The sequence below is a fragment of the Dryobates pubescens genome, chromosome 26 (genome assembly GCF_014839835.1).
Source record: "Dryobates pubescens isolate bDryPub1 chromosome 26, bDryPub1.pri, whole genome shotgun sequence".
NCBI lineage: Eukaryota > Metazoa > Chordata > Aves > Piciformes > Picidae > Dryobates > Dryobates pubescens.
The window spans coordinates 16,106,662-16,132,978 of NC_071637.1; the positions used below are offsets into that span (position 1 = coordinate 16,106,662).

Genomic DNA, 26,317 nt, shown 5'->3' on the forward strand with positions numbered 1-26,317 from the left:
CCCAGCGCCTGTGCCAGGGCTGCCCCCTGCCCTGTGCCCCCGGGTGCTGGAGGTGCCCAGGGCTGGCAGAGCGCCGAGGGTCAGTCCCCACCACTGCAGGGCCCAATGGTGCCACAGAGCTCAACCTGACCTCCCAACAGGAGCCATGTGGAGTGGAAAGCAGAAGCCTTCTCCCAGGGACACAGCTTTCTTCACACCACAACACCCAGCTTTGCCCCTTGGCCTTCTCCCCACCACCTCTGAAGCCAGCAGAGCCTTGGCCTTGCCCCTTGGCACCCTCATGAAAAGTCTCTCTGCAGCCTTCCTGCAGGATCCCTTCAGGTCCTGGCAGGCAGCTCTGAGGTCCCCCCTGGAGCCTTTTCTTCAGCCTGACCACCCCCAGCCCCCTCAGCCTGTGCTCACAGCAGAGCTGCTCCAGCCCTTGGCTCATCTTTGTGTCCTCCTCTGGCCCTGCTCCCGAGCAGAGCTCTGGAACCTCCCCCTGCCCCCAGGTGACAAAGAGCGAAGCAGTGCCCCCGGAGCAGCGAGGAGGGCTGCAGGAAGGACTGAGAGCACAGCTGCAGGTTTTACAGAGTGTTTATTTTTCCAATACCACAAGGGACATACATGAGAGCAGGGCCCCCCCCAGGGCCCCCCAGACCAGCCCAGCTCCAGCTGTACACTACAGTGGCCCCAAAGGAGGCAGAGCCAGACCCTGGCTCCGCTCCCCTATCTTTGGTAAGCAGGTTCCACACCCCCCAGCTCTGCTGCCAGCGCCGTGGCTGCGTCCAGCCCGGGCTGCCTTGGTCCCCCTCCTCCCCCCACACTCGGAGGCTGTCAGACGTGTTCAGGATAAACCATTGCAGACTACAACTCGTTGCATCCCTTAGGCTGCACCTCCGACAGGGACTTGTACGGTTAAACCAGAAACCCAAAAGTGCACGGTCAAGGGAGGTAGGATAGAGCTAGAGAAGGGACGAGAAGAGGAACGAAACATCAACCCCCCACCGCTCCTGCTGCCGCCGCCACGACCCAGCCGATTCCCACCCCCACCCCCATTCCCCACCCGCCCCCGAAGCCATCCCCTCCTGCTCGGCAACTGCTCTGCAGAGCAGCAGCCAGGGCGTCGCTCTCCATCCGCAGCGACGTCCAGCAGCTCGCAAGGCAAGCTCAGAGGAGCAACTGGTGGAGGTCCACCCAGCTTCCACAACCCCCCCACCCCGCAGCGCCCACCTCACCCTCCGCCTGCGGCAAGGAGCCCGGGGCGGCGGGGGGGAGACACCAAGAGGCTCCTTGGTGGTGCTGAGCCTGACAGGCGGGCAGGGCAGAAGAGCAGCTCCAGCCCGGGGGGTGCAAGGTTGGTTCTTTGCCACCACTTTTAATACAATACTGCTGGAGAGCCTGGAAAGCCAAGGAGGGGAACAACAACGGGGGGGGAACCAAAAAGAAAAGAAAAAGGGGGGGGGGGGGGGAAAGGAAAAGAAAGAGAGAAAGAGAGAAAGAAAAGAGAGAAAGAGAGAGAGAAAGAGAGAGAGAGGAAGAGAGAGAGCCCCCTTTATGTCCTATGTACATCACATCCATTTACAGAGTTGGCCAGTACTGTGTACAACATATAAATACATGACCCAACAGATGCAGAGAGGGTACTTACAGGAGCCAAAGGATTCACTTTGTACATCCAGAGAAGGAAAAGAGAGGAAAGAAATAACAATAATAAAAAAAAAGGAATAAAAAGAATCATTAAAAAAAAATCATTAAAAAAAGGGGGAAAGAAAAAAAAGGGAGAGGGAAAAAAAACCAAACCAACAACCCAAACACTGCTTGAAATCTTGAAGTTGTCAGCTGCTGGTCACTGCTGGTCACACAGATGCACAGCCAGGGTGGGCAAGGTGAGGCCTCCCCCCCACCCCCGTGGGCAGGGCTGCGGTGCAGAGGTCGCCACACGAAGGAGCTTCGGGGCAGGGGGGGAGGGGAGGGAACCTCCTAAGGTTTCACCTCAGTTTGTGAAGCCAGCACCAAGAGGCAGTCCCAGCAGCTGGCCGGGGAGTCCAGCCAGGGCCACACATCATCATCATCATCCTGCAGACCAGCAGAAGGCATTGGGTCGGCACCTGCTGTGCTTCTTTGCTTTCCGTTCTCCTCGCGTCCCCCGCGGGGGGCTCCGTGCGGCACGGGGCGGCCGCGGGCCGGCTCCGCAGCCCCCTGCAGGGCGCCGCTGGCTGGGCACCACCTCCTGCTGCAGCGCCCCAAGCACCACTCAAACCATCCCTGCCGAGCAGCTCCTCGCTCGCAGGCTGCCCTGGTCGGGGCTCTTCCCACGCAGGCCAGGGATGGAGCTGGCAGGAGGGGAGAGTGGAAGACTGAAGGGCCTCACCTAGCGCAGCCCTGAAGTAGAAAACGCCTCCTTCCAGTTCCTCTGGATGGCAACACCTCCTCGGCAGAGGCTCCACGGGTGGCCGCAGCAAAGCTGCCTCTCCTCAGGCCTCCCCCTCTGGGGGGCGCGCAGCAGAGCACGGTCGGGATTTCCACCGGAGCGGGAAGCGGCAGCAGCAGCAGCAGGAGGATCCCTCCAGATCCCTCCACCGGGAGCAAGAAAGGGCTTTGCAGCCCGGCGGGAGGGCAGCTCAGCTCAGCTCTCCTCACCGGCCAGGGCGTGACAGCGTTTCTACTACGAACGGGAGAGGATTTTGTGTACGGGAGGTCAGGGTCGGTCGTTACCAAAAGACACCACACAACACACAGCTCGGCCCGGGGCCAGCAGCCATTATCTCACCACAAGGCACAGTACACAGAGCTTGGAGGGTCCTATGCAGTCGTCGTGGCAGAAGGCCCCGCAGCCTTTACACATGATCATGGCTTTCAGGCTGCAGGAGCACTTGAAGGAGATCTCCTCCATGCTGCTGCTGTCGGCGAACATCTGGACGGAGAGGGCGGCGCCGCGGCTGGCCCTGCGGCTCAGCTGCACCACGCTGCCGGCCAGGCTGCGGGGGAACGCCGGAGCCCCCGGGGAGCAGCTCAGGCTGCCGGGATTCAGCTGCAGCTTCGACAGCTTCCCGTAAAACGCCTGCTTGATGTTGAGCTGAGAGGGGATGGAGGAAGGCTCCAAGGGCTGGCTCTGCGCCTTCCCCGCTTCCCTGGAAAGCTTGAGGAAGGGCAGGTCCCTGGCCAGGGCACCGCCCTGCGACGCCTCCCGCGGGTCCGCGGCGGCCCCGGCTGCGCCCCTCCTGTTCTCGGCGTTGCTCTTGGCCAGGCTGCTGCACGCTGAGCCCTTCTCGGTCTTGCCTGCCCCCAGGGGGGTGCCGTGCTGCTTTGAGGTCCACCCATCCCTCGCAGGCACCGTGCCTTCTCCCGGCACGCAGCTCTTCTCCAGAGGACTCTGCTTCCTGGGGGCTGAGGCAGGATCTAAAGCCCTGGGGTGCTGCAGGCGGACGCTGGGGCTGCAAGGGAAGCCAGACCCAAAGAGCTTCTTGCCTTGAACCCCAACGTAATTTTTACTGCCTGATGCACCCCCTGTCTGATTTGGACCAGGAGAAGGGACAGTTGGAGATAAAAACTGAGGCTCTGTAGATGCTTTCAGCTTCTCTGGGCTTTTGTTGGTGGTGATGCCTGTTAAGGGGTTGTGCTGTGGCACCCGAGGGACCTTGGGCAACTCCTTCTGCTCCTCGAAGCTACAGGAGGAAAATGTTCTTCCCAGAGGTCCCAGGTCTTCAGGCTTCTGAGAGGCACTTGCCACGTTTGCCACTTGGTCTTGGCAGCTTGAAGCTGACCCAGCTTTGGAATGTTTATCTCGAACAGACTGGTCCTCCGCACCCTCAGCTCTGGGCAGCGCTGCCCCTGGCCCACCCTTCTCCTGGGGATCTCCAGAAGCTCTCACCGGGTGGAAGTCATCCCTCCTGCTCAGGGCACTTGTCTTTACTCCCACACCTGGAGGAGATTCCTTGGCCAAACAGCAGCCGCTGCCCCTCTCCACCGGCAGGGAGAGGCCTTCCGACTGCGTGTCCGGCGCCGGCTGCGCGGCATCCAGCTTGGCGCTGCCGGGAGGGCCTGGGAGGGCTTCTTCCAGAGGAAGCTTCCCCTTCAGCAGCTGCATCACCAGGGGGTTGCTGGTTTCCAGGGAGGACGCAGGCCGAGCAGGACCTGCTGTTCCCTCAGCGTCCTGGGGCAGCGGTGCGTGCGGCGCCCACCTCTGCGCCGCGGCGAAGCCCCCGGCACAGGCCAGGCCCCCTGCTGCCACAGGCGGCCCCGAGCCGATCCTGCCGCAGCCCTGGGTGCTGCTGCCACAGGAGGAGCCCTTCCCAGCCACCTCCCTGCAGCCACCACCTCTGCCACAGGCGTCCAGCTCTGCGCTCTCCTCAGCTTCCAGGTCGGAAGCGGTGTCTGTGGTCTCGCTGTGGGTGCTCTGCACCTCAGCGTCTCCCTTTGGCTGCAGCTCCTCAGGCTCTCCCCGATGGGCATCTCCTGGTCCTGTTCTGGGGCACCTGGCCCTCAGCTGCAGATTGTCAGAGGTATTGATCCTGTTCTGAGAAACAAGGCCATCGTGGGGAGGGTCCACCCCAGACTCCATCTGCTGTTCCTCGTGCCACACTTCGCCCTCGCTCGCTCTCTCTGCCTGCAGGTCTGCGAAGCTGCCCAGGACAGGGACCTCCTGCCCCGCTGCTCTGGAGTCACCACTGCCAGTGCCACCCTGCTCCACCAGTGTCTCAGAGCCATTCAACCTAAACCTAGGCACCCTTTCTGGCTGGTGGCATTCTTTACCAGCTGGTGACAATTCTGGCAGCAGAGCAGGACAGCTGGAGGCATTTCCCTTGGGGCTGGAGTGCTGAGCCAGCTGGACAGCAGGAGCACCACCAGCAGCTTTGAGTTCTGAGCCAAGCCCACCTGCCCCAGGACTGAGCACGGCAGCTCCCTGCACCTGAGCACACCACAGGCCGTTCACCGCAGGAACCACACCGCTTGGCTCCCTGCTCTGCCCCTCCTGTGGCGCTCCACAGGATGGGGTTTTGGTCCTTGGGTCAGAGGGGAGCTGCTCAGGGCCCTCCTCCTGTCTCTCACAAGCTGCTGACCCAGTCAAATCCTCAGAGACCCTCCTGGGTGACCCAGCAGCAGGCTGAGGCGGCCCTGAGCCAGCGCCTGCACCGTGCTCCGGATCTCCACTTCCCTCACCGGCTGAGGAGAGGGAGCCTTGTCTGGAAGAGAGGAAGGCCTTGGAGTCATCCTCCCAGGCAGGCAGCTGGGGGAGCAGCTGCTGCCCCCTCAGCTGCCGAGGCGACAGTAGTTGTGCTCGCTGCAGATCTGCCGCACGCTTTCCGTGAGTCCTCTTGGATCTCCTGTGCCCGGGCCGCCCGCTGGCTTCTCCTCCTCCTCCTCCACCACCTCCTTCATCAGGGCTTCTCCCTCCACCTGGGCCACCACCCCCTCCGATGGCAGCGGCTGCAGCAGCCTCTCGCTGGGCTCGGGCCTGCAGGGCCCTGGCTTTGATGTCTGCGAGGGTCCTGGCGCCGCCGCGGCCCCGGCCGGAGGGCTCCGTGCTGGGGACGATGCGAGGGCAGATCTGGTAAGTGGGCTGACCCTTAACCACCCAGGGGGGTTTGATACGTGAAAGTTGAATCTGCAGAGAGAGGGAGAGCACATCAGTCCTGCCACTGAGAGACTCACTCAATGCCTTGGGTTGGAAGGGACCCCAAGGATCAGCCAGCTCCAACCCCCTGCCCTGGGCAGGGACACCTCCCACCCGCCCAGCTTGCTCGAGGCCTCATCCAGCCTGGCCCTGAACACCTCCTGGTAGGAGGCAGCCACAAGCTCCCTGGACAACCTGTGCCAGTGTCTCCCCACCCTCACTGTCAACAATTGCCTCCTCATCTCCAGACTCCATCTGCCCTTCTCAAGCTCCAATCCATTGCCCCTCACCCTGTCATTCCCAGCCCTTGTGCCCCCCACCCCAAGCTCTCCTGTAGTCTCTTCAGGTACTGGAAGGCTGCTCTACGGTCCCCCCCCTGAGCCTTCTCCAGGCTGAGCAGCCCCAACCCTTGCAGGCAAAATGTTTGAGTGGCATCTGCTCAGCTTCAAAGGCTTCCACAAAAATGAGAATTCCAACTTAACAGCTGATTCTGGCAGAGGAGCAGCAAGGCTGTGTCCCTGGAGCCTGTGTGTGCTCTCTCACGGGACAGGTAAAGCTCCACTGAGATTGGCCTACCAGAGCCCATGGGACACACACTCCCCTAGACTTGGCACTTAGATGATGGTTTTCCCCACACAAAGAACTCTGTGGTTCTGTTCCAGAATGAGCAGTTTGGATTTGGACCTCCAGAAACCAAAATCATAGAAACCTGAGAACTGTTCGGGCTGGCAAAGACCTCCAAGATCCAACCAGCAACCCAGCCCCACCATGGCCATCACACCACGGCCCCAAGTGCCATGGCCACAGGTTTCTTGATCACCTCCAGGGCTGGGGACTCCCTGGGCAGCCTGTGCCAGGCCCTGACCACTCCTGCAGCAAAGAGATTTCACTTGGTCTCCAACCTAAACCTCCCCCAGCCCAATTTCAGGCCATTTCCTCTCATTCAATCTTTACAGCAGGGTGACCACCAACCCTGCAGGGGTGGTGAATGCTTCCAGCCAGGGTAGGGCAGGTCAGAAGAGTCTGCCCCAAAGGCACTGCCAAGCTACACAGGATGAAGACCACCACTGGAAGGTCTCTTTTGCACCAGGCTCAGGACAAGTGGTTTCTGCACCCACAGAACTGTGACCCAACAGAGCCAAGATCACCCTGAGCTCTCCTGCAAAGACCTTGGAGTGATTTTCCCCTTCTGTGCCTGTCTAAAGGACACAGTGGGGAGCAGAGGGCACTTCCCCAGCTCTGCCAGTGAGAGCCTTGCCACCTCTCTCAGGACACCAGCACTCCATGTTCTAACAAGGTGCTGAGCATGAGAGCCCTGAGTGCCCCCCAAAAGCATCAATGATCCCTCTCCTACCCAGCTGGGTGAGACTTTGGGCAGGCTGGGGCTTTTCTGGCTGAACACTTTCAGTTGTGTTGCCTAAAGGGGACCAGAGGGCACCTCCCCAGCCTGGCCACCTCTCTCAGGATGCCAGCACTCCATGTTCTAACAAGGTGCTGAGCATGAGAGCCCTGAGTGACCCCCAAAAGCATCAATGATCCCTCTCCTACCCAGCTGGGTGAGACTTTGGGCTCCTCTTTAGCAGGCTGGGGCTCTTCTGGCTGAACACTTCAATGGTGTTGCCTGAAGGACACAGTGGGGGGCAGAGGGCACTTGCCCAGCTCTGCCAAGGAGCCCCCTGCCACTTTTCTACTCGTGTTTTGGTGCTGCTGAGCAGGAGAGCCCCGAGAAGCCCTCCCCAGAGCATCAGTGATCCCTTTCCTACCCGGATGGGTGGGACTTTGGGCTCCTCTTTAGTAGGCTGTGGCTTCTCTGGGTGAACACTTTCAATTGTGTTACGAAAGGACTGACGATCTTCAAGCCGGGGCTTCTTCTCGGGGAAGGACGCAGAGGCAGCCTCCTCAAAGCATTTCCTCTTCTGCTCCTTGGCATCCCGAGCAGGACTCTCCTGGGGCAAGGTGGGAATCCTGCTGGCAGCTGCCAGGGAGGGCTCTTCGGGCTTGGAAGCCTCCGGCGCGAGAGGAGGTTCGGAGCTCTCCGGCTTCGGCGCCGCGGCCGGAGGGCTCAGCGGATCGTCCTCCCTGGGCTCTGCCTGGGGCTCTCTGTGGAGGGAGGAATCCGGGGCCGCAGGGGCAGCCTCCTTGGAGGCCTCTGCTTGCTCAGCCTCCCGCAGCTTGTAGAGGCTCCTCCTGGCCCTGCAGCGCAGGTCCGGCCGCGAGCGCTTGCGGAAGCGTCCGTCCCGCTGCCGGGCCGCGGGGCCGCGCGCCGCCCGAGCCTCCCCCTTGGCGGCCGGCCCCGTCCTGTTCTCCGCATCCTCCTGCGCCAAATTCTGCTCCTGGGATTGCTCTTGGGTCAGGCCCAACCTGTGGGGGCAATGGAAGCAAGGAGCTAAGAGCCGGAGCCCGGCCGCCGGCGCCAGCGCGGCTTCCCGCCTGCAGCCCGCCACGCGGGAACGCAGCGATCGCGAAGCTGAGCCCTCCCCGAGCCACTGCCTCCCAGCCCACCCCACTGCCACAGGGAGCCAGCAAAACCTAGGGAAGGCCTTGCAAGATGTGTGATGGAAAGCAGGGACGGGAGCTTCCCTGGGATGCAAGCCCTGCTGTCAGCCAGCCAGCTCCACCGAGCTGCAGCAACCCCACAAGCTGGGTCTGGCCAGGGGGTTAAGCTTCGTCTTCTCAGGGACCTGCCAAGCACAAACACTTTGCTACCTGCACAGGAGACAAAAACCCCAAGAAACCAGGGCAGAGGAGGTAAAATGTCTCACTTTTGTCCATAGTAGTCCTCAAAGAACTTCTCCTTCCACTGCTCCACTCTCTTCTCCTTTTCCATCTCCTGCCGGATTCGAACCTGCATCTCGTGAGTGAATTCACCTACGAGGAAGCAAGAGACTGAAGTTCAGCTTCTGACAGGCCTGGCTCTGCAGGTGCAGCTTCTGGTGACTCTGCAGCAGCTGGGCAGGCACAGAGCACACATTCCCTGTCAGTGCCCCACACATCCACACACTGCCTGCAGCTCCTTAAAGGCAATGCTCACAAAGCCTCAAGCAAGGCACAGGCCACTGAGGGCTGGAAGCCCTCTGCTGGGAGGCCAGGCTGAGAGAGTTGGGGTTGTGCAGCCTGGAGAAGAGAAGGCTCCAGGGAGACCTTCTGGTGGCCTTGCAGTGCTTCAAGGGGCTCATCAGAAAGCTGGGGACAGACTTCTGAGCGGGGCCTGTTGGGACAGGACAAGGGGTGGCGGTTTGAACTCCAAGAGGGAGATTGAGTGTGGAGAGAAGGGAGAAATGTTTGACACTGAGGGTGGGGAGAGCCTGGCCCAGGCTGCCCAGAGGGCTGGGAGCTGCCCCATGCCTGGCACCACTGCAGGTCAGGTCCTTTGGGGCTGTGATGTCCCTGGGGATTGGACTGGATGACCTTGAAAGGTCCTTTCCCACCCAAACCATTCCATGAAGGTAAGTCTGGCACTCTCTACATCCCCACTGCTTGGCTCTGTAGGTCCCAAATGGAAACACATCAGCCACTCCTCTCCATTATCTGAGGTTCCACCTCTCAACAGGAGGAGGAACTTCTTCACTGTGAGGGTCCCAGAGCACTAGAACAGGCTGCCCAGAGGGGTTGTGGAGTCTGCTTCTCTGGAGGCTTTCCAGACCCATCTGGATGCATTCCTGTGTGCCCTGTGCTGGATTCTCTGCTCCTGCTCTGGCAGGGGGGTTGGACTCGCTCTCTGGAGGTGCCTTCCAACCCCTAACACCCTGTGAGCCTGTGAACCCCCCCAGAAAGATGCCATGAAGTGAGGAGCTCTCCTGCAGGAGAAGCAAAGGCACTCACCATCAGCCAGCCTCTCCCTCCAGCTCTGGGCAGCGTGGGTGAAGAACTCGTTGTTGAGAGCGCTGCCGCTGAGCCGCATCAAGCCGTCGGCCCCCACCTGATGGGACACAGCCAGCATGGCCTCCAGCCCTCCAGAGGCAAGGCAGGGAATGGAGACCTCCCCCTAGCTGCAGCCCCTCCTACCTGTCTGTCGACCTCGGGCAGGAGGTAGAGCAGCTGCTGCTGGAAGTGGGAGGGGAGGGCGTTGAAGGTTCTGGAGTTGATGAGCGCTCGCAGGTTTGTGTTGACCAGGATGGAGCCAGGGGTTTCAAAGTCAATGTCCTCACCACGGTTTCTCTTCATCTGCCCTGCAGTGCAAGGCCAGGGAAATACAATGAGCATTGGCTCTGTGGAAGCTTTGCAGCACCAGAGGCAAGAAACCCAGGTACAACAGCAGGAGGAGCAGGAGCGGAGGGTGAAGTGGGGGATGCTGGCTGACGGCCGGCTGCAGCTGAGCCAGCAGCGTGCTCAGGTGGCCGAGGAGGCCACCAGCATCCTGGCCTGGATCAGCAGTGGTGTGGCCAGCAGGAGCAGGGCAGGGATTGCCCTGTGCTGCACACTGCTGAGGCCACACCTTCAATCCTGGGATCACTTTTGGGCTCCTCACTCCAAGAAGGACATTGAGAGGCAAAGGAGGGCAACAAAGCTGGGGAAGGGTCTGGAGAACAGGGCTGGGGAGGAGCAGCTGAGGGAGCTGGGGGTGTGCAGCCTGGAGAAGAGGAGGCTGAAGGGAGACCTTGTGGCTCCCTACAACTCCCTGGAAAGAGGCTGGAGCCAGGTGGGGCTTGGTCTTTTCTCCCTAGTCTCAGGTGATACAAGGAGAGGAAATGGTCTGAAGTTGTGCCAGGGGAGGGTTAGGTTGGAGATGAGGAAGAATTTCTCTCCTGAAAGTGTAGTCAGGGGCTGGCACAGGCTGCCCAGGGAGGTGCTGGAGGCCCCATCCCTGGAGGGGTTCAAGAAATGTGTGGCCATGGCACCTGGGGCCACAGTTTAGTGGCCATGGTGGTGCTGGGCTGCTGGCTGGACTGGGGCCATAGGTTAGTGGCCACGTGGGGCTGAGTTGCTGGTTGGACTGGATGCTCTCAGAGGGCAGTTCTCTGATCCCATGAAAGCTGACTCTCCAGCACAGTGATTAAGGGCTGTGCAGCTGGAGTCTTGACAAGAGGTCACACTCCTGGCACATTCAGGTACAGCTCCTGATGCTATTCAGGTGCAGTCCGGAGGAGACAAACTTCAGCTGGCTCAGGGAGGGAGATCTGGCTTGAGAGCCTCGAGATCATCCTCTGCCTTCAGAAGGAAAAGAACCTTGGCTCTTGTCTCAGCTATGGAGGGACCTCACCACTGCCCTGTCCATGGCCATTTGCTCCTGTACCCACCACAGGCAGAGCACCAACCTGCTGTGGGCTTTCGGATGCCCCTCAGCAGCTGCGGAGGGTCCCTGTTGATTTCCGTCCTGCTGCGCAAGGAGGCTTTGCAGAGGGCCAAGGAGCTGCTGCTGCTGCTGGAGGTGCTGCTGCTCTCCCCATCAGCATGCCTGCCTGTGAAGCCTAAAAGCAAACCAACCTCACAAAACCATGCCAGGAGCAGCAGAAACCCAGCTGGGAGAGGAGGTGTGAGGCAAGAATGATCTGCTGGCAGCAGACGCACCCTGACAGGGTGCTGCCCACTGAGCTGCTCCTCTGCTGGAGCTCAGCACAACTCTCCACAGCCCCAGGCATTCTCAGCAAGTGTTAAGGCAATCCTGAGGCAAACTGCAGCAGGTAATTAGGGAGAAGTGATGAAAAGCTCCCTGTGCAGTCAGTAGAGAGGAGCACCCCAAGAGCAGGGCTCACCGGAGGCAGACTCCATGTGTGCTCCGTTGACTTTCAGCGGCGTCAGCACCACACGTGGCAGCATCACCCCAGTCTTCTTCTTCTGTTTGCTTGCCTGCAGCCCAGGGAGGAGCCAAGAACAAACCAGAGGAGCAAAGGCATTATGGAGGGGTAAAACCAGAGGTTCACAGAACAGTCTGGCTTGGAAGGGACCTCAAAGATCAACCAGTACCAACCCCCTGCCCTGGGCAGGGACACCTCCCCCCAGCCCAGCTTGCTCCAGGCCTCATCCAGCCTGGCCCTGAATACCTTCAGGGAGAGGGCACCCACAGCCTCCCTGGGCAACCTCTGCCAGTGTCTCACCACCCTCATTGGAAAGAATTTCTTCCTCATCTCCAGTCTCCATCTGCCCTCTCCCAGCTCAAAGCCATTGTCCTCAGCCTGTCACTCCAAGCTCTTGTCAGAAGTCCTTCCCCAGCTCTCCTGCAGCCCCTTCAGGTCCTGGCAGGCTGCTCCAAGGTCTCCCTGGAGCCTTCTCTCCTCCGGGCTGCACAGCCCCAACTCTCTCAGCCTGTCTGCACAGGGAAGGTTCCCCAGCCCTTTGATCATCTTTGTGGCCCTCATCCTCTAAGCAGCTTGGCTGAGGAGCTGCCTGGCTCTGAAGTAACCCTTCAGGTGCCACCTTTGTGCCCAGCAGGGAGTGCAGCACCACCTCCCTGCCCACACTGCTAACCCCACCGAAGGAGCAGGCCCTGTAACTCCCTGAGGCACCCATCCTGCTCCCCCAGCCACCACCCAGCAGTGAAAGGTCTCTCTCAGAGGCTTGGTGCTTCCCAGCATTCCCACTTTCTCCTACCTGGGAGGCAGTCCTGTAGCTCTCCCTGGCAGCAGCTGGTGCCTTGCTCTGGGACTCGGTGGAACAGGAGGCGTTGGAGGAGGTTTCATCGAGAGACACTGAAAGAGAGGAGAGGTCAGGCAGAGCCTTGGAGCAGCCCTGTGGCTTCAGGGGGAGGCCAGCAGACACTTACCATCATTGTCACCACTCACAGTGCTGGCTTCATTGGACCCACAGCTCTCTGCATCCGCTGCATCCTCCAGCTCCTCCCCTTCTGGCACCGAGAGATTCCGGGACCACTGCAGGGCATCCTTCTGAGGGGGGCAGAGACCATGGGATGGCTGCAGCCCCCCCTGCACCACCTCCACCACCAGGGGGAGTGCACAGAGCTTGTAAAGGCCATTGGGGTTTAACCTTCCCCTGGCTTAACCCTGGCTGGGGCTCAGAGTGGAGCAGAACTCCGCTGGGCTGCCAGTGTGCTCCCCAGACACCTCCTGGCTGAGGAACCCCAGGCACATCCCAGCTCATCAAGGGTCCTGACTGCACTGCTCCACACAGCAGCAGCTCCTGATGAAGGGAATTGGTCTGAGCTGCCCAGCTCAAGAAGGACCTCAGGGAACTGCTGGAGAGGGGACAGCAAAGGGCTGCAGAGATGCTGAGGGGACTGGAGCCTCTCTGTGAGAGGCTGAGAGGATTTGGGCTGCTCAGTGTGGGGAAGAGCAGCCTGAGGGGGAGCTCATCACTGCTGAGCAACACTGCAAGGCTGGGTGGCAGGAGGGTGGCACCAGGCTTGGTTCAGTGGTGCCCAGGGACAGGCCAGGGGGCACAGACTGCACCATGAGAAGTTCCAGCTGAACATCAGGAGGAACTTCTGTAACTGAAGGCTGCTGGAGGCCTGGAGCAGGCTGCCCAGGGAGGTGGTGGAGTCTCCATCTCTGCAGAGATTCCAAACCCACCTGGCTGTGCTCTGGGTGACCTGCTGTGGGTGACCCTGCCCTGGCAGGGGGAGGTGGGACTCAGTCCCCAGAGATCCCTTCCAACCCTTCACCATTCTGTGCTGGTGAGAAGCATCTCAGCCTTACTAGGAAAGAGCAGAGCAGCAGCTGAGCAGCCAGCTACTAAGGTAGTAAGCTGAGGAGATGTGTTTACTACTTGTAGGAATCAAAGCCATTTCATTTCCATCTGTTTGCAGCTCAGCAGCACCTTCTGACAGCAGCAAAGCAAAGGTGTAAAGAGAAAGCAGGTAGCTCAGCTGCTGCACCGAGCTGGTGTGCAGCAGGGAAGCCAGCAGCACAGGACAAAGCAGAAGCAGAGCCTCAGAGCAGAAACATTGCCAACGTTTCTGAGTGCTGGGACAACAAAAAACCCAACCCCAAACAAACAACAAACCCAAACCCAGCCAAAAATAAACAGCCCAGAGAGACCTCAAGGATCTGAGGGAGATGGTGGTGCTAAATATACAGCAGCTGCAGAACACAGAGCAACCAGCCAGGAGGAGGAACCTTCCTAGCAAGGCTTTCCTTGCAGCTCCAAGCTCTCAGAGCAGTTTGATCTGCTGGCTGGTTGTGTTGCCTCCTGCCTGGCAGAGGAGGAGCAGCAATAAAGCAGCAGCAATACAGCAGCCACCTGAGCTGGCCACCAAGTACTGCAACCAGAGGATTTATCTTAGGAGGTGCTGCAGCTGGCTCCCAATCATCAATCCAGGCAGTGCTGAGGAGAGGGACTTGGGGGTGCTGGGTGATGAGAAGCTCTCCATGAGCTGTCACTGGGTCCTCACAGCCCAGAGTCAGCCATGTCCTGGGCTGATCCCCAGCAGGGTGGACAGCAGGGGCAGGAAGGGGATTCTGCCCCTCTGCTGGGTCCCCCCCTGCAGTGCTGGGGCAGGTCTGGAGTCCTCAGCACAGACAGGGACCTGTTGGAGTGGGGCCAGAGGAGGCCACAGCAATGCTGGGAGGGCTGGAAGGGCTCTGCTGCGAGCCCAGGCTGAGAGGGTTGAGGTTGATCAGCCTGGAGAAGAGAAGGCTCCAGGGAGACCTTAGAGCAGCTTCTAGTGTTTGAAGGAGGCTCCAGGAGGGCTGGAGAGGGACTTTGTACAGAGGCATGGAGTGACAGGGTGAGGAGTGATGGCTTCAAAGTGGAAGGAGCTGGATTGGGATCAGACATGGGGGAGAAACTCTTCCCCAGGAGGCTGGGGAGGCTCTGGAACAGGCTGCCCAGGGAAGCTGTGGGGGCTCCAAGCCTGGCAGCGCTCAAGGCCAGGCTGGATGTGGCCTTGAGCTAGTGGGAACTTGGTGATCTTTAAGCTCCCTTCCAAGGCCAATCATGCCATGACTCCATGACCTTCCCTGTGCACTCCAGAATGAGCAGGGCTGCTTCAGCAGGAACTGATCACCAGGGGCTGCAGGCAGCTGCGGGGCAGAAGCTCAGACAGAGCAATCACTTCCAGACCCTCTCGGCCACGATGAGCTCACAGGCAGCTCAGAGGCTGCTCAGGGAGCAGTTTAAGCAGCCAGTGATGCACAAGGAGAGCTCCCAGCCCAGCTGAGGGCAGGAGCCCAGCCCCTACCTTGAGTGTGAAGAGGCTGATCCGTCCAGGCAGCTTGTAGAAGAGGCCATCGCCGCCCCGGGAGTTGGAGTGCAGCATGGCGTTGAGGCAGGCCAGGGGAGAGGTGCCACTGCAAGAGAGAGCAGCCAGCCTCAGGGAAGGGCCCCAGCAGGGACACAGCCTGGGGCAGGCCACAGGATGTCAGGGCTTGGAAGGGACCCAAAGAGATCACCCAGCCCAAGCCCCCTGCCAGAGCAGGAGCAGAGAATCCGGCCCAGGTCACACAGAGCACATCCAGGCAGGGCTGGGAAGGCTCCAGGGCAGGAGGCTCCACAGCCTCTCTGGGCAGCCTGCTCCAGGGCTCTGGGAGCCTCACAGCAAACAAGTTCCCCCTGGTGTTGAGGTGGAACCTCCTGTGCTGCAGTTTCCACCCATGGGTTGGGTTGGAAGGGACCTTCAAGCTCATCCAGCTCCAACCCCCTGCCCTGGGCAGGGACCCCTCCCCCCAGCCCAGCTTGCTCCAGGCCTCATCCAGCCTGGCCCTGAACACCTCCAGGGAGGGCATCCACAGCCCCCCTGGGCAACCTGTGCCAGTGCCTCACCACCTTCACTGTGACCTCATCTCCAGTCTCCATCTGCCCTCTCCCAGCTCAAAGCCACTGTCCTCAGCCTGGCACTCCCAGCCCTTGTCAGAAGTCCTTCCCCAGCTCTCCTGCAGCCCCCTCAGGTCCTGGCAGGCTGCTCTGAGGTCTGCCTGGAGCCTTCTCTCCTCCAGGCTGCACAGCCCCAACTCTGCACAGGGAAGGGTCCCCAGCCCTTTGATCATGGCCCTCACCCTCTAAGCAGCTTGGCTGAAGCCTGCTCAAGGTCCCATCCAGCCTGGCCCTGAACACCTCCAGGGAGAGGGCATCCACAGCCCCCCTGGGCAACCTGTGCCAGTGCCTCACCACCTCTTTGGGCCAAGCAGAGCTGCTTCCCTGCTGACCTGACACCAGCCTCGGCTCAGAGTGAAGCAGTCAGCAGCAGGCAGGAAATGCTGCACCACTTTGGAAGATGCTCTCAGCTCATTTCAGACCTTTCTGACTTCTATGACCCATTTCCTCCCTTTGTCTGCCTGAACCTTTGAGCTGGATTGATTTTAGAGAGCACCCAGATTTACTCAGCAGCAGTGGTCCCCACCCATGCTGGGGAGAAGCTTCTTTGGTGTGAGGGAGCAGAGCCCTGGAGCAGGCTGCCCAGAGAGGTTGTGGAGTCTCCTGGTGTGGAGAGCTTCCAACCCCCCCTGGGCACTGTGCTCCTGGGCAGGCTGCTGTGGGAGCCCTGCTGGGGCAGGGGTTGGCCTGGGTGATCCCCACAGGTCCCTTCCAGCCCCAACCATGCTGAGGTTCTCTGAGCTCTGCCCTCCTCTGATCAGAACTCTGCCTCCTACCCTCTGAGCTGAAGCAAAGCTGAATGCAGCAGGTCCAAGGCTTGCAGCTGCTGCCCTGGGCAGTTGTTGTCCAGGAACACTTCCATGGGCAGGAAAAGAGATGCTGGCTGCTTCTGCACAAGGCAGGCAGCCCCAGGGAGGGCAGGGAGAGCATTCTGCATCCCCAGAGGTCCCACTGGCTGTGACCCAGCCTGGGAGGCTGCCTGTGGCAGCAGCTCCCAGCTCCACCACCTTGGGACCCTGGGGTCTGCTCCCTGGCAAGCCTCAGGCTCTGCACCAGCAGAGAACAGCTCTGGTGCACTCACCTGGTGAGCCCTCCCACTCCTGAGTGTCACCTCACCTGGGCTCTGCCAACCAGCCACAGAGCTACCTGGAAGGGGCCACTAAAGCCAGGCTGATTTCATTGCCACAGGTGAAAGTGGAGGCTGGATGGACACAAAGCCTCTCAGAGAAGCTCCTTCTCAAATGGGAAGCTGACACCAACCTCCTGCCCCAGCTGAGAGCCTTCCAGCTCTGCACATTGCCCTACAGGCTTTGGCACCAGACAGAATCTCCCTGAGCTGCTCCTGGAGCCCACCAAAGAAATCCCAGAACCCAGGACTGGCTCAGGGGGGAAGGGACCTCAGAGATCCTCTCCTCCATGGGCAGGGACCCCTCCCCCCAGCCCAGGCTGCTCAAGGCCTCATCCAGCCTGGCCCTGAACACCTCCAGGCAGGAGGCAGCCACAGCCTCCCTGGGCAGCCTGTGCCAGGCTCACTGGAAAGAATTTCTTCCTCCTCCTCAGCCTCAGTCTCCTCTCCCAGCTCACAGCCATTGTCCCCAGCCTGGCACTCCAAGGGTCCAGAGTCCCTCCCCAGCTCTCCTGGAGCCCCTTTGGCTACTCTTAAGGTCTCCCTGCAGCCTTCTCTTCTCCAGGCTGAACTGCCCCAGCTCTCCCAGCCTGGCCCCACAGGAGAGGGTCTCCAGCCCTCTGACCATCTTTGTGGCCTGCTCTGGCCCTGCTCCAGCAGCTCCAGGTCCCTCTTGTGCTGGGGGCCCCAGAGCTGGAGGCAGTGCTGCAGGTGAGGCCTCAGCAGAGTCAGTGCACAGGCAGCAGGCAGAGATTGCTTTGTCTGCCCCTGCTGCTCAGGCTTCCTGTCTTGGCCACATGGCACTGAGGCACCTGGGGCACCACAGCTGCCTGCTTCCTCTGTGCACCCTGGGTGTCTCCCACAGCTGTCCCAGGGGCAGATGGAAGCTCACAGCAGCCTCACCAAGGAGAACAGCCTCCCACCCCTGCCATGGCTGAGACTCCACATCAGGTTCTGCTGGCCAGGAAAGCCCCCCTGGGATGGGCATCTCCTCCATGATGCCAGGAGGGTGTGAGCTGCACTGCCACAGTGCTCACACATCTGAGCAGAAGCTGGCAGAGAGAGACACAAAACTTGCTGGAGACTCCTGAAGCCACCAAGGCTGCTCCAGAAAGGAAGCAGCACAGGAGACAAAACTTCCAACTGCAGCACAGGAGGCTCCACCCCAACACCAGGGGAACTTCTTTACTGCAAGGGAGCTGGGACAGGCTGCCCAGAGAGGCTGGGGAGGCTCCTCTGGAGCCTTTCAAGGCCCATCTGGCTGTGTTCCTGTGTGACCTGTGCTGGACTCTCTGCTCCTGCTCTGGCAGGGGGCTTGGACTGGGTGACCTCTTTGGGTCCCTTCCCACCCCTGGCATGCTGTGAGCCTGGGATCCAACTGTGCCCAGACTGGAGGCAGAGGAGCAGAAAGCACTGGGAGGAGCCACTCAGGAGAGACCCCCAGGAGGAGGTGGGAAGCACCAACAGAGCAGGAGCTGCAGCAGGGGCCTGGCCTGGCTGGCAGCAGGCACTGCTTCCACAGGAGGGGGCTGAAGGGGACCCTCTCTCTCATCAGCAAACCTGAAGAGCAGCTCCCAGCCACTGCCAAGGAAAGAAAACAGCACCCAACAGAGCCCCCCAGCCCCCCCTGTGCAGAGCTGCCTCTCCTGCCACCTGAGCTGCCTGCAAGGGAAGCAGCAGGAGAGGAGCAGTGGGCTGGAGATGAAGCACAGCCGCACGAAGCAGCCCGCCAGGGGCAGCCTCCCCCAGCCAACAGCAGCAATACTAACCTCATCTCCTTCAGTCCTTCAGCCTCTATGACCTGCAGGATCTGTTTGGGGGTCATAGGAGCATCAGAGTAATTTTCCAGCACCTGAAAAGAGAAGGCAGGGCCAGGTGTCAGCAGCGAGCGCCCCGCTGCGCTCCCGGCGCCGCAGACCAGGGCACTGAGCCTCTTCAAGTGTCAGCCACTGCAGAAGGCAGCCTGCAAGCTTCAGGGCTACCTCAGGACCACAGCAGGCTGAGCATCCCAAAAGCTGCCCTTAACCTGCTCCTTAATGGAACAAGGAGGAGAGAGAAAAGCAGCAGGGCCTGGCCCGGCCCCCAGAGCGCACAAGCAGCAGGAGCTCTGCGCCAGGCTTCAGCCCAGGCTGCTGCCACAGGCAGCCTCCCAGGCTGGGTCACAGCCACTGGGACCTCTGGGGATGCAGAATGCTCTCCCTGCCCTCCCTGGGGCTGCCTGCCTTGTGCAGAAGCAGCCAGCATCTCTTTTCCTGCCCATGGAAGTGTTCCTGGACAACAACTGCCCAGGGCAGCAGCTGCAGCCTTGGACCTGCTGCATTCGGCTTTGCTTCAGCTCAGAGGGTAGGAGGCAGAGTTCTGATCAGAGGAGGGCAGAGCTCAGAGAACCTCAGCATGGTTGGGGCTGGAAGGGACCTGTGGGGATCACCCAGCCCAAGAGCAGGGCTCCCACAGCAGCCTGCCCAGGGGCACAGTGCCCAGGGGGGGTTGGAAGCTCTCCACACCAGGAGACTCCACAGCCTCTCTGGGCAGCCTGCTCCAGGGCTCTGCTCCCTCACACCAAACAACTTTCTCCTCATGGAACCTCCTGGCTGCCACTCTGTGCCCATTGCTCCTTGTGCTGTCCCTGGGCACCACTGGGCAGAGCCTGGCCCCAGCCTCTTGCCCCTCACAGCTCCTTTAGCTCCCCTCTGGGGCTGCTCTGCTCCAGGCTCTCAGCCCCAGGGCTCTCAGCCTCTGCTGCTCCCAGAGCTGCTCCAGGCCCCTGGGTGGAAATGGATGGGAAGGGGACCCTCAGCAGCTGCCCAGGCAAGACAAGAGAGCTTCAGAGGAAAGATCCCCAAAGGCCTGAAGAAGAGGAGGGAAAGGCATCAGCACATCCCTGAGGCAGCAGCTGCAGCCCTGCCCCAGCCCAAAGTGACAGTGAAGGATGGGGCAAAGGGGGTGGCTGGAGACACTCTGCACAGCCCTGGGCTGTTTGAAAGCAGGCACAAGAAGAGGCAGTGCAGGAAGCAGCTCATCCCCTGCCCAGGCCCTGAGAGCTGCCTCTGCCATCAGAGGAAAGCAGAGAGGCCTTTTTTCCACCAAGGGCTGTGCAACTGCCTGCTCCAAAGCAAGAGCCCAAGGCCTGGGAAGGAGGAGGGGACCCCTCTGTGGGGATGCTTTCCCACACAAACAGGAAGCAAGGCACCAAAATAAGCTGCAGTGGATGTCAGCCACCCTGTGCCTCCAGAGCCCCCTGCAGCTGCCTGCCAGGGAGGCAGAGTGCTGCCTGCTGAATGCCAAGGAGGTGGAACTCAGCAGGCCTGAGGGGGCACAAATGCTGAGCCCCAAGGCACAGGACACGGCCTGGGACAGCCAAGCAGCAGCCTGGGGCTGTTCACCTGGGAGCTTTCTGGTGGTGCTGTGCTCTGAATTCCCCTGCTGCAAGGGCCAGGGGGATGCAGAGCCCTGACTTCCTTTGTCAGCCAGGCTGCCACCTTTCACTTTGAGCTGTGGCAGAAGCCCACAGAGGAGCCCAGATGCCACATTTCTCTCAGCACCATCCAGATCTGAGTCACTGCAGCACTGTGGGGAGGCCCAGAGCCTCAGGCTGCCTTCTGGAGTGGCAGGAACAGACCACTTGCAGGAGGAAAACCCACCCAAGTGGGGCTGCAGGAAACCATTTGCATCTGCAGGCCACCTCCAGGCTCTGCAAGGGGAGAGGCAGCCAAGCCAGGGCACTGCAGGGCTGCACTTCAGCTGCAGGCTGGGGGCAGAGAGGGACCTGGGGGTGCTGGCTGACAGCAGCTGAACAGGAGCCTGCAGTGTGCCCAGGGGGCCAAGAAGGCCAAGGGCATCCTGGCCTGCAGCAGGAGCAGTGTGGCCAGCAGCAGCAGGGAGCTCATCCTGCCCTGTGCTCAGCACTGCTCAGGCCACACCTGAAGTCCTGTGGCCAGCTCTGGGCTCCTCAGGTCAGGAAAGAGGTTGAGCTGCTGGAAGGTGTCCAGAGAAGGGCAACAAAGCTGGGGAGGGGTCTGGGGCACAGCCCTGGGAGGAGAGGCTGAGGGAGCTGGGGTTGCTTAGCCTGCAGGAGAGGAGGCTCAGGGGAGACCTTCTTGCTCTCTGCAGCTCCCTGCAGGGAGGCTGTAGCCAGGTGGGGGTTGGGCTCTGCTGCCAGGCACCCAGCACCAGAACAAGAGGACACAGCCTCAAGCTGTGCCAGGGGAGGTTCAGGCTGGAGGTGAGGAGGAAGTTCTTCCCAGCAAGAGAGATTGGCCCTGGGGATGTGCTGCCCAGGGGGGTGGTGGAGTCCCCATCCCTGGAGGTGTTTAGCCTGGCTGAGGCCCTTGGTGCCATGGCTGAGCTGCTCAGATGGTGCTGGGGGAGAGGCTTGGAGTGGATGAGCTCAAAGGCCTTTTCCAACCTGCTGGATTCTGTGTTCTGTGTTCTCAGAGCAATTTCTTAACTGAGATGCAGGCAGCCCCTGGAGCTCCCAGCTGGCTGCCTGGGGCTGCTGCTGCTGCCCTGGAAGGGGACAGAGTGTGGGAGGTCCCCGAGATAAACCCCAGCAGGGGCTGAAGAGCAAAGATCAAAGCAAGCACTCAGCCTCCCTCCCAGGCAGCAAACAGTTCTCATTCTGAGTCCATCCAGCTCCAGCACTTCCCCCCCCCACCCCCTGCCCCCCCCATCCAACCTCCCTTCCCTGCAGCCTGGGATGCTTCCTGCCTTGCCCACGACCTCTCCCCTGCCACTCAGAGGGCGCAGGGAGCTGCCAAGGGGAAGCTCCTCACTCCCCAGGCTGGGGAGCCACAACAAGGCACATGTTGTGGCAAAGAAAGGCATTCTTCCCACAGCTCAGCAAGCCCCCTCTGGAGTGACAGCCACAGCCAGCCCCAAAACCTCAGCCTGGAGCAGCATTTACATAAAGATAAAAGAATCTCTGCTCAGGGGAACAATTTCCAGCCAACAAAGTGGAGAGGCTGCTGCATGGCAGAACTGAGGGGGGGGGGGGGGAGGAAGAGATGATCCTGCAGCTCCCCCCCCCACAGCCCAGTCTCCATCCTGACACTGCCAGCACCACAGCAGCCTTCCAGCAGCTCCAACTTCAGCATTCAGCTGTCCCTTACCCCCCCCAAAAGACTTCCCCCCCCCCCCCACTGCCTCTCCCATGTGGGACACTGACAGCCCAGGTTCTGCACCCCCAAGGGTGGCAGTTTGCATCACTGCCCCAGCTGTGGCCTCCCAGCATCTGCAGGGGGCTCCAAGCAGGCTGGGGAGGGACTGCTCAGGCTCTCAGGCAGTGATAGGAGCAGGGGGAAGGGAATGAAGCTGGAGGTGAGGAGATTCAGGCTGGAGGGGAGGAAGAAGTTCTTCCCCATGAGAGTGGTGAAGCCCTGGGATGGGCTGTGCAGGGAGGTGGTTGAGGCCCCAGCCCTGGAGGTGTTTGCAGCCAGGCTGGCTGAGGCTCTGGCCAGGCTGATCTGGTGGGGGGGGTCCCTGCCCATGGCAGGGGGCTGGGACTGGCTGAGCCTTGGGGTCCCTTCCAGCCCTGACTGATGTTATAATCCTATGAATTAATTCACCAGGCTGGACTCAAGGATCCCAGCTGCAGGGGCAGCTCCACAGCCCCAGGGGCAGCTGCAGGGGCAGCTCCACAGCCCCAGGGGCAGCTGCAGGGGCAGCTCCACAGCCCCAGGGGCAGCTGCAGGGGCAGCTCCACAGCCCCAGGGGCAGCTGCAGGGCTCTCTAAGTGGATGAGCTGGTGTGAGGTGAGGCTATTTCTGGCTCATCCACAGCCCTAAGGTGCTGTGGAGGCTTAGGCACCTCAAGCACCCACTCTGCCTGAGGCTCTGGCCCAGAGAGGTGATAGGAAAGGTGTGGAGATGTCCCTCTGCCACCAGCCAAGGGTGAGGAGCTGGATGAGGAGGCTGCTTCAGAGTCAAAGGCTCCAGTGCTGCTCTGGGCAGCCCAGAGACACTGGGAGGTTCTCACCTGCTAGACCTGAGACCATTCAGAGAATCCCAGAATGGTTTGGGGTGGAAGGGAGCTCCAAAGGCCACCCAGCCCAACCCCCCTGCCCTCAGCAGGGGCATCCTGCCCTGCAGCAGCTTGCTCACAGCCTTCTCCAGCCTCCCCTTGCACAGCTCCAGCCATGGGGCCTCAGCTCCCTCCCTGGGCAACCTGCTGCAGTGTTCCAGCAGCCTCCTGGGGCACAACTTGTTCCTCCCCTCCAATCTCAATCTGCTCTGCTCTCATCTCAAACCCCTGCCCCTGGTGCTGTCCCTGCAGGCCTTTGGGAGCAGTCCCTCTGCAGCCTTCCTGCAGCCTCCTGCAGGTGCTGGGAGGCTGCTCTGAGGTCTGCCTGGAGCCTTCTCTCCTCCAGGCTGCACACCCCCAGCTCCCTCAGCCTGTTCTCACAGAGAGCTGCTCCAGCTCCCTGATCATCTTCATGGCCTCCTCTGGGCCCTCTCCATCAGCTCCAGGTCCTTCCTGTGCTGAGGGCCCCAGGGCTGGGCCCAGCCCTGCAGGTGAGGGCAGAGCAGAGGGGCAGGATCCCCTCTCTCCATCTGCTGTTTGATCTGATTCCAATCAGGTGATTTTGAGCCAGGTCACCTTAGCACAGCCTCTGCCCCACAGGTCACCTGGGAGGAAAGCATCCCTGCCAGGCTGCTGGGCTGGCAGAAGCAGAGGCCTCAGAGGGGAGCAGGCAGCATGGCAGTGGCCACCTGCTCCTGCAGGGGAGCTCCAGTGGCCAGCTCCTGCCCTTCTCCAGTCTCCCCAGCTCAGCCATGTGGGGCTAAAACACTGCCACTGCCACACAAAGCATTATGCAAGTCCCTGGAAGGGAGATGCTTGGCTGCTTAGGTTTCCTCCTGGCAGGCCCTAGGAAAACACTCTGACAGCCAAGCAAATCTTACTCAGAAGGAGCACCAAGACCTACCCTGAAGATCCCCAGCTCCAGCCACAAGTCTCAGCTGGACCCACCCCAAGTGCTCCCTGCAATGTGTGTGTGCTCCAGCAGCACAGCCTGGCCAGGCACAACCAAACCCAGCACACACAAAAGCAAAACCCCAAGGGATCAGCACCCCCTCCAGGGCCTCAGATCCTCCAGGTGTCCACATGCCACACAGCCCCTGCAGCACAGCCTCCCCAGCCAGTGCCACTGGCAGGGCTGTGGGGAGGACACTGCAGGGAGCTGCTCACACTGGCCACAGCCTGTGGGATCCTTCCTCACCCTGTGCTCCCAGGAGTGCCCAGCACCAGCAGGACACTGCAGGGAGCTGCTCACACTGGCCACAGCCTGTGGGATCCTTCCTCACCCTGTGCCCCAGCACAGGTCTGTGCCCCCAGGAGTGTCCAGCACCAGCAGGACACTGCAGGGAGCTGCTCACACTGGCCACAGCCTGTGGGATCCTTCCTCACCCTGTGCTCCCAGGAGTGCCCAGCACCAGCAGGACACTGCAGGGAGCTGCTCACACTGGCCACAGCCTGTGGGATCCTTCCTCACCCTGTGCCCCAGCACAGGTCTGTGCCCCCAGGACTGTCCAGCACCAGGAGGACACTGCAGGGAGCTGCTCACACTGGCCACAGCCTGTGGGATCCTTCCTCACCCTGTGCCCCAGCAGTGCCCAGCACCAGGAGGACACTGCAGGGAGCTGCTCACACTGGCCACAGCCTGTGGGATCCTTCCTCACCCTGTGCTCCCAGGAGTGCCCAGCACCAGGAGGACACTGCAGGGAGCTGCTCACACTGGCCACAGCCTGTGGGATCCTTCCTCACCCTGTGCCCCAGCACAGGTCTGTGCCCCCAGGAGTGTCCAGCACCAGGAGGACACTGCAGGGAGCTGCTCACACTGGCCACAGCCTGTGGGATCCTTCCTTACCCTGTGCCCCCAGGAGTGCCCAGCACCAGGAGGACACTGCAGGGAGCTGCTCACACTGGCCACAGCCTGTGGGATCCTTCCTCACCCTGTGCCCCCAGCAGTGCCCAGCACCAGGAGGACACTGCAGGGAGCTGCTCACACTGGCCACAGCCTGTGGGATCCTTCCTTACCCTGTGCCCCCAGGAGTGCCCAGCACCAGGAGGACACTGCAGGGAGCTGCTCACACTGGCCACAGCCTGTGGGATCCTTCCTCACCCTGTGCCCCAGCACAGGTCTGTGCCCCCAGGAGTGCCCAACTCCCAGGCAGAGGCTGAAGGGAGCAAGCTCCTTGCAGCAGCAGTGCCCATCAGCACCTGGTGGTGCCAAGCAACAAGCCCAACCACCTCCACGTCCACCCCTAGGTAAAACTTCTGAGCAGCTCCCACTCACCACCTGGAAGCCCTCAAGTTATTTTGGGGGGGGGTTGATAAGTCTATAGATGGGCTTGAAGACAGACATGGCTCAAACACTTCCTGGAGGGGAATCACCAGCATCCTCCTCCCACTGCCAGGGGCAAGCAGCAGCAGTGTCCAACAGACCTGCACAAAGCTGGGGGCTGGAAGTTGAAGCTTTCAAAGCAGCTTCTCAAAGACAAAAAAAGAACTGAAGCGTCCCCACAGCTGCATCTCCCAACCCTCCCCCAAGGGACCAAACGATGCCTGCCCACAGCCAGCCTGACCCTGTGGCCTGGGCAGTCCCTGCTGCCCCCCGGCCTGCAGCTGGGGCATGGAAGAAGCCTCAGGAGACAACCCAGAAAGTTTTGACAGCGGCAGAGCCCTGCCCCGGGGCCAGGCCGGAGCCTCCCGCCCCGCCTGGAGCCACCCTCCCCGCCCCGAGCCCCGGCCGAGGGCAGCAAGCCGGCCGGCAGACAGCAAAGGGCAGGCTGGAAGCTCCGCAGAGCCCGTCCCGGGCCGCCCTGGGCCTGGCGGAAGGAGGCGGCGGCCGCAGGGACCCCCGCAGGAGCGGGCAGCTGCTTCCAGACCCCTCCCGGCGGGCTGGGGGCTGCGCCTCAACCGCCCCAGCGCCCCCCCCCAGCGGGGTTCTGCTCCTTCCCACTCAGCTCGGGAAGAAAAACAACCGGGGAGGAGACGCCGGCCCCGGGACCCGGGGCGGGGGGGACCTGGCGACACCGGCCCCGGATCCGGGAAGCCCAGGCCCCGGGCCTGTCCCCGCCGCCGGCCCCGTTACTCGAGGTGCGGCCGGTTGCGGCGGTGAGCGGAGCCCCCCCCCGGGGGTGGGGGGAGAAGGCCTCTCGGGGCCCAGCCGAGCCCCCGCGCCGCCTCCCGGGGCCCAGCCCAGGCCCCCAGCGGCGGGGCTCGGCTCCCCGGTTCCCCACCCCGGGCCCCCCCCTCACCAGGCGGGCGGCCTCGGCCCACGTGCGCTCCTTCTTCCTCCGCTGCTTCATCTCCTTCATCCTCCTCCTCCTCCTCCTCCCGCGCGGGGCGGCGGCGGGCGGGCGCGGACCGTTAGGCGCGCGCGGGTGGCGGGAGGGCGGCGGCGGCGGCGGGGGCGGGGCGGGAGCGCGCGGGGCGGGCGGGGCGCCAGGCGGGGTGGGGTGGGGGCGGGGGGGGGAAGGAGGAGGCGTCTCCGGGAAGCGTTACGGGAAGCGGCGGCGGCGGCAGTTCGGGCCCGACATAACAACGGGGTCAAAGGGCCGGGAGCACGGGGCAGGGGGGGGGAGGGGGGAAGTGGGCGGAGCTCGGCGACGGTGGCCGCGGCGGGACACGGCGGGACCCCGCGCGCGCGCGCGCGGGCGGCGACAGGGCGGGGCCCGGGGCCGGTTTGAAGGAAAACAAAGCGCGGGGGCTGTCGGGAGTCGTAGTGCCGGCGGCGGGGCCCGGCGCGGGGCGCGCCGCGGCCGGCGCACTGCAGCTCCCGGCGGGCATTGCGCGCGGCGCGGCGCGTGCCGGGAGCGGGCTCCGCGTCACGGCGGCGGCGCGTGTTGGCCGGGCGGCGGCGGCGGCGGGAGCGGCGGCGGCCGGGCCGA

At 61.9% G+C, this 26,317-nt stretch overlaps 1 protein-coding gene across 2 annotated transcripts; it reads right to left on the reverse strand.

Annotated features, from left to right (window-relative positions):
* Positions 1–2,250: 2,250 nt before the first annotated feature.
* On the reverse strand, positions 2,251–25,832 carry ASXL1 (ASXL transcriptional regulator 1). 2 transcript variants are annotated; one of them, XM_054173597.1, is made up of 12 exons: positions 25,685–25,832; positions 18,197–18,279; positions 14,670–14,778; positions 12,297–12,417; positions 12,125–12,222; positions 11,290–11,383; positions 10,852–11,004; positions 9,602–9,765; positions 9,419–9,515; positions 8,359–8,464; positions 7,360–7,957; positions 2,251–5,587 (listed from the first exon to the last, which is right to left on the reverse strand). In XM_054173597.1, the coding sequence occupies exons 1-12, from the start codon at positions 25,742–25,744 to the stop codon at positions 2,744–2,746; spliced, it is 4,527 nt and encodes a 1,508-aa protein (XP_054029572.1). In that variant the 5' UTR covers positions 25,745–25,832; the 3' UTR covers positions 2,251–2,743. The 2 variants fall into 2 exon arrangements, 1 of the variants encoding a protein (XP_054029572.1); XR_008462889.1 differs by lacking the exons at positions 2,251–5,587; positions 7,360–7,957; positions 8,359–8,464; positions 9,419–9,515; positions 9,602–9,765 and having other exon boundaries at positions 10,893–11,004; positions 12,316–12,417.
* Positions 25,833–26,317: the final 485 nt, after the last annotated feature.

Excerpts from the sequence above, each read along its gene's own strand:
- ASXL1 (XM_054173597.1), bottom strand. The coding sequence starts at position 25,744 with ATGAAGGAGATGAAGCAGCGGAGGAAGAAGGAGCGCACGTGGGCCGAG. Across the intron at positions 12,223-12,296 it reads TGTGAGTGGTGACAATGATG|TGTCTCTCGATGAAACCTCC; the intron begins GTAAGTGTCTGC and ends CCTCTCTTTCAG. Across the intron at positions 7,958-8,358 it reads GAGGACTACTATGGACAAAA|GTTGGGCCTGACCCAAGAGC; the intron begins GTGAGACATTTT and ends TTGCCCCCACAG.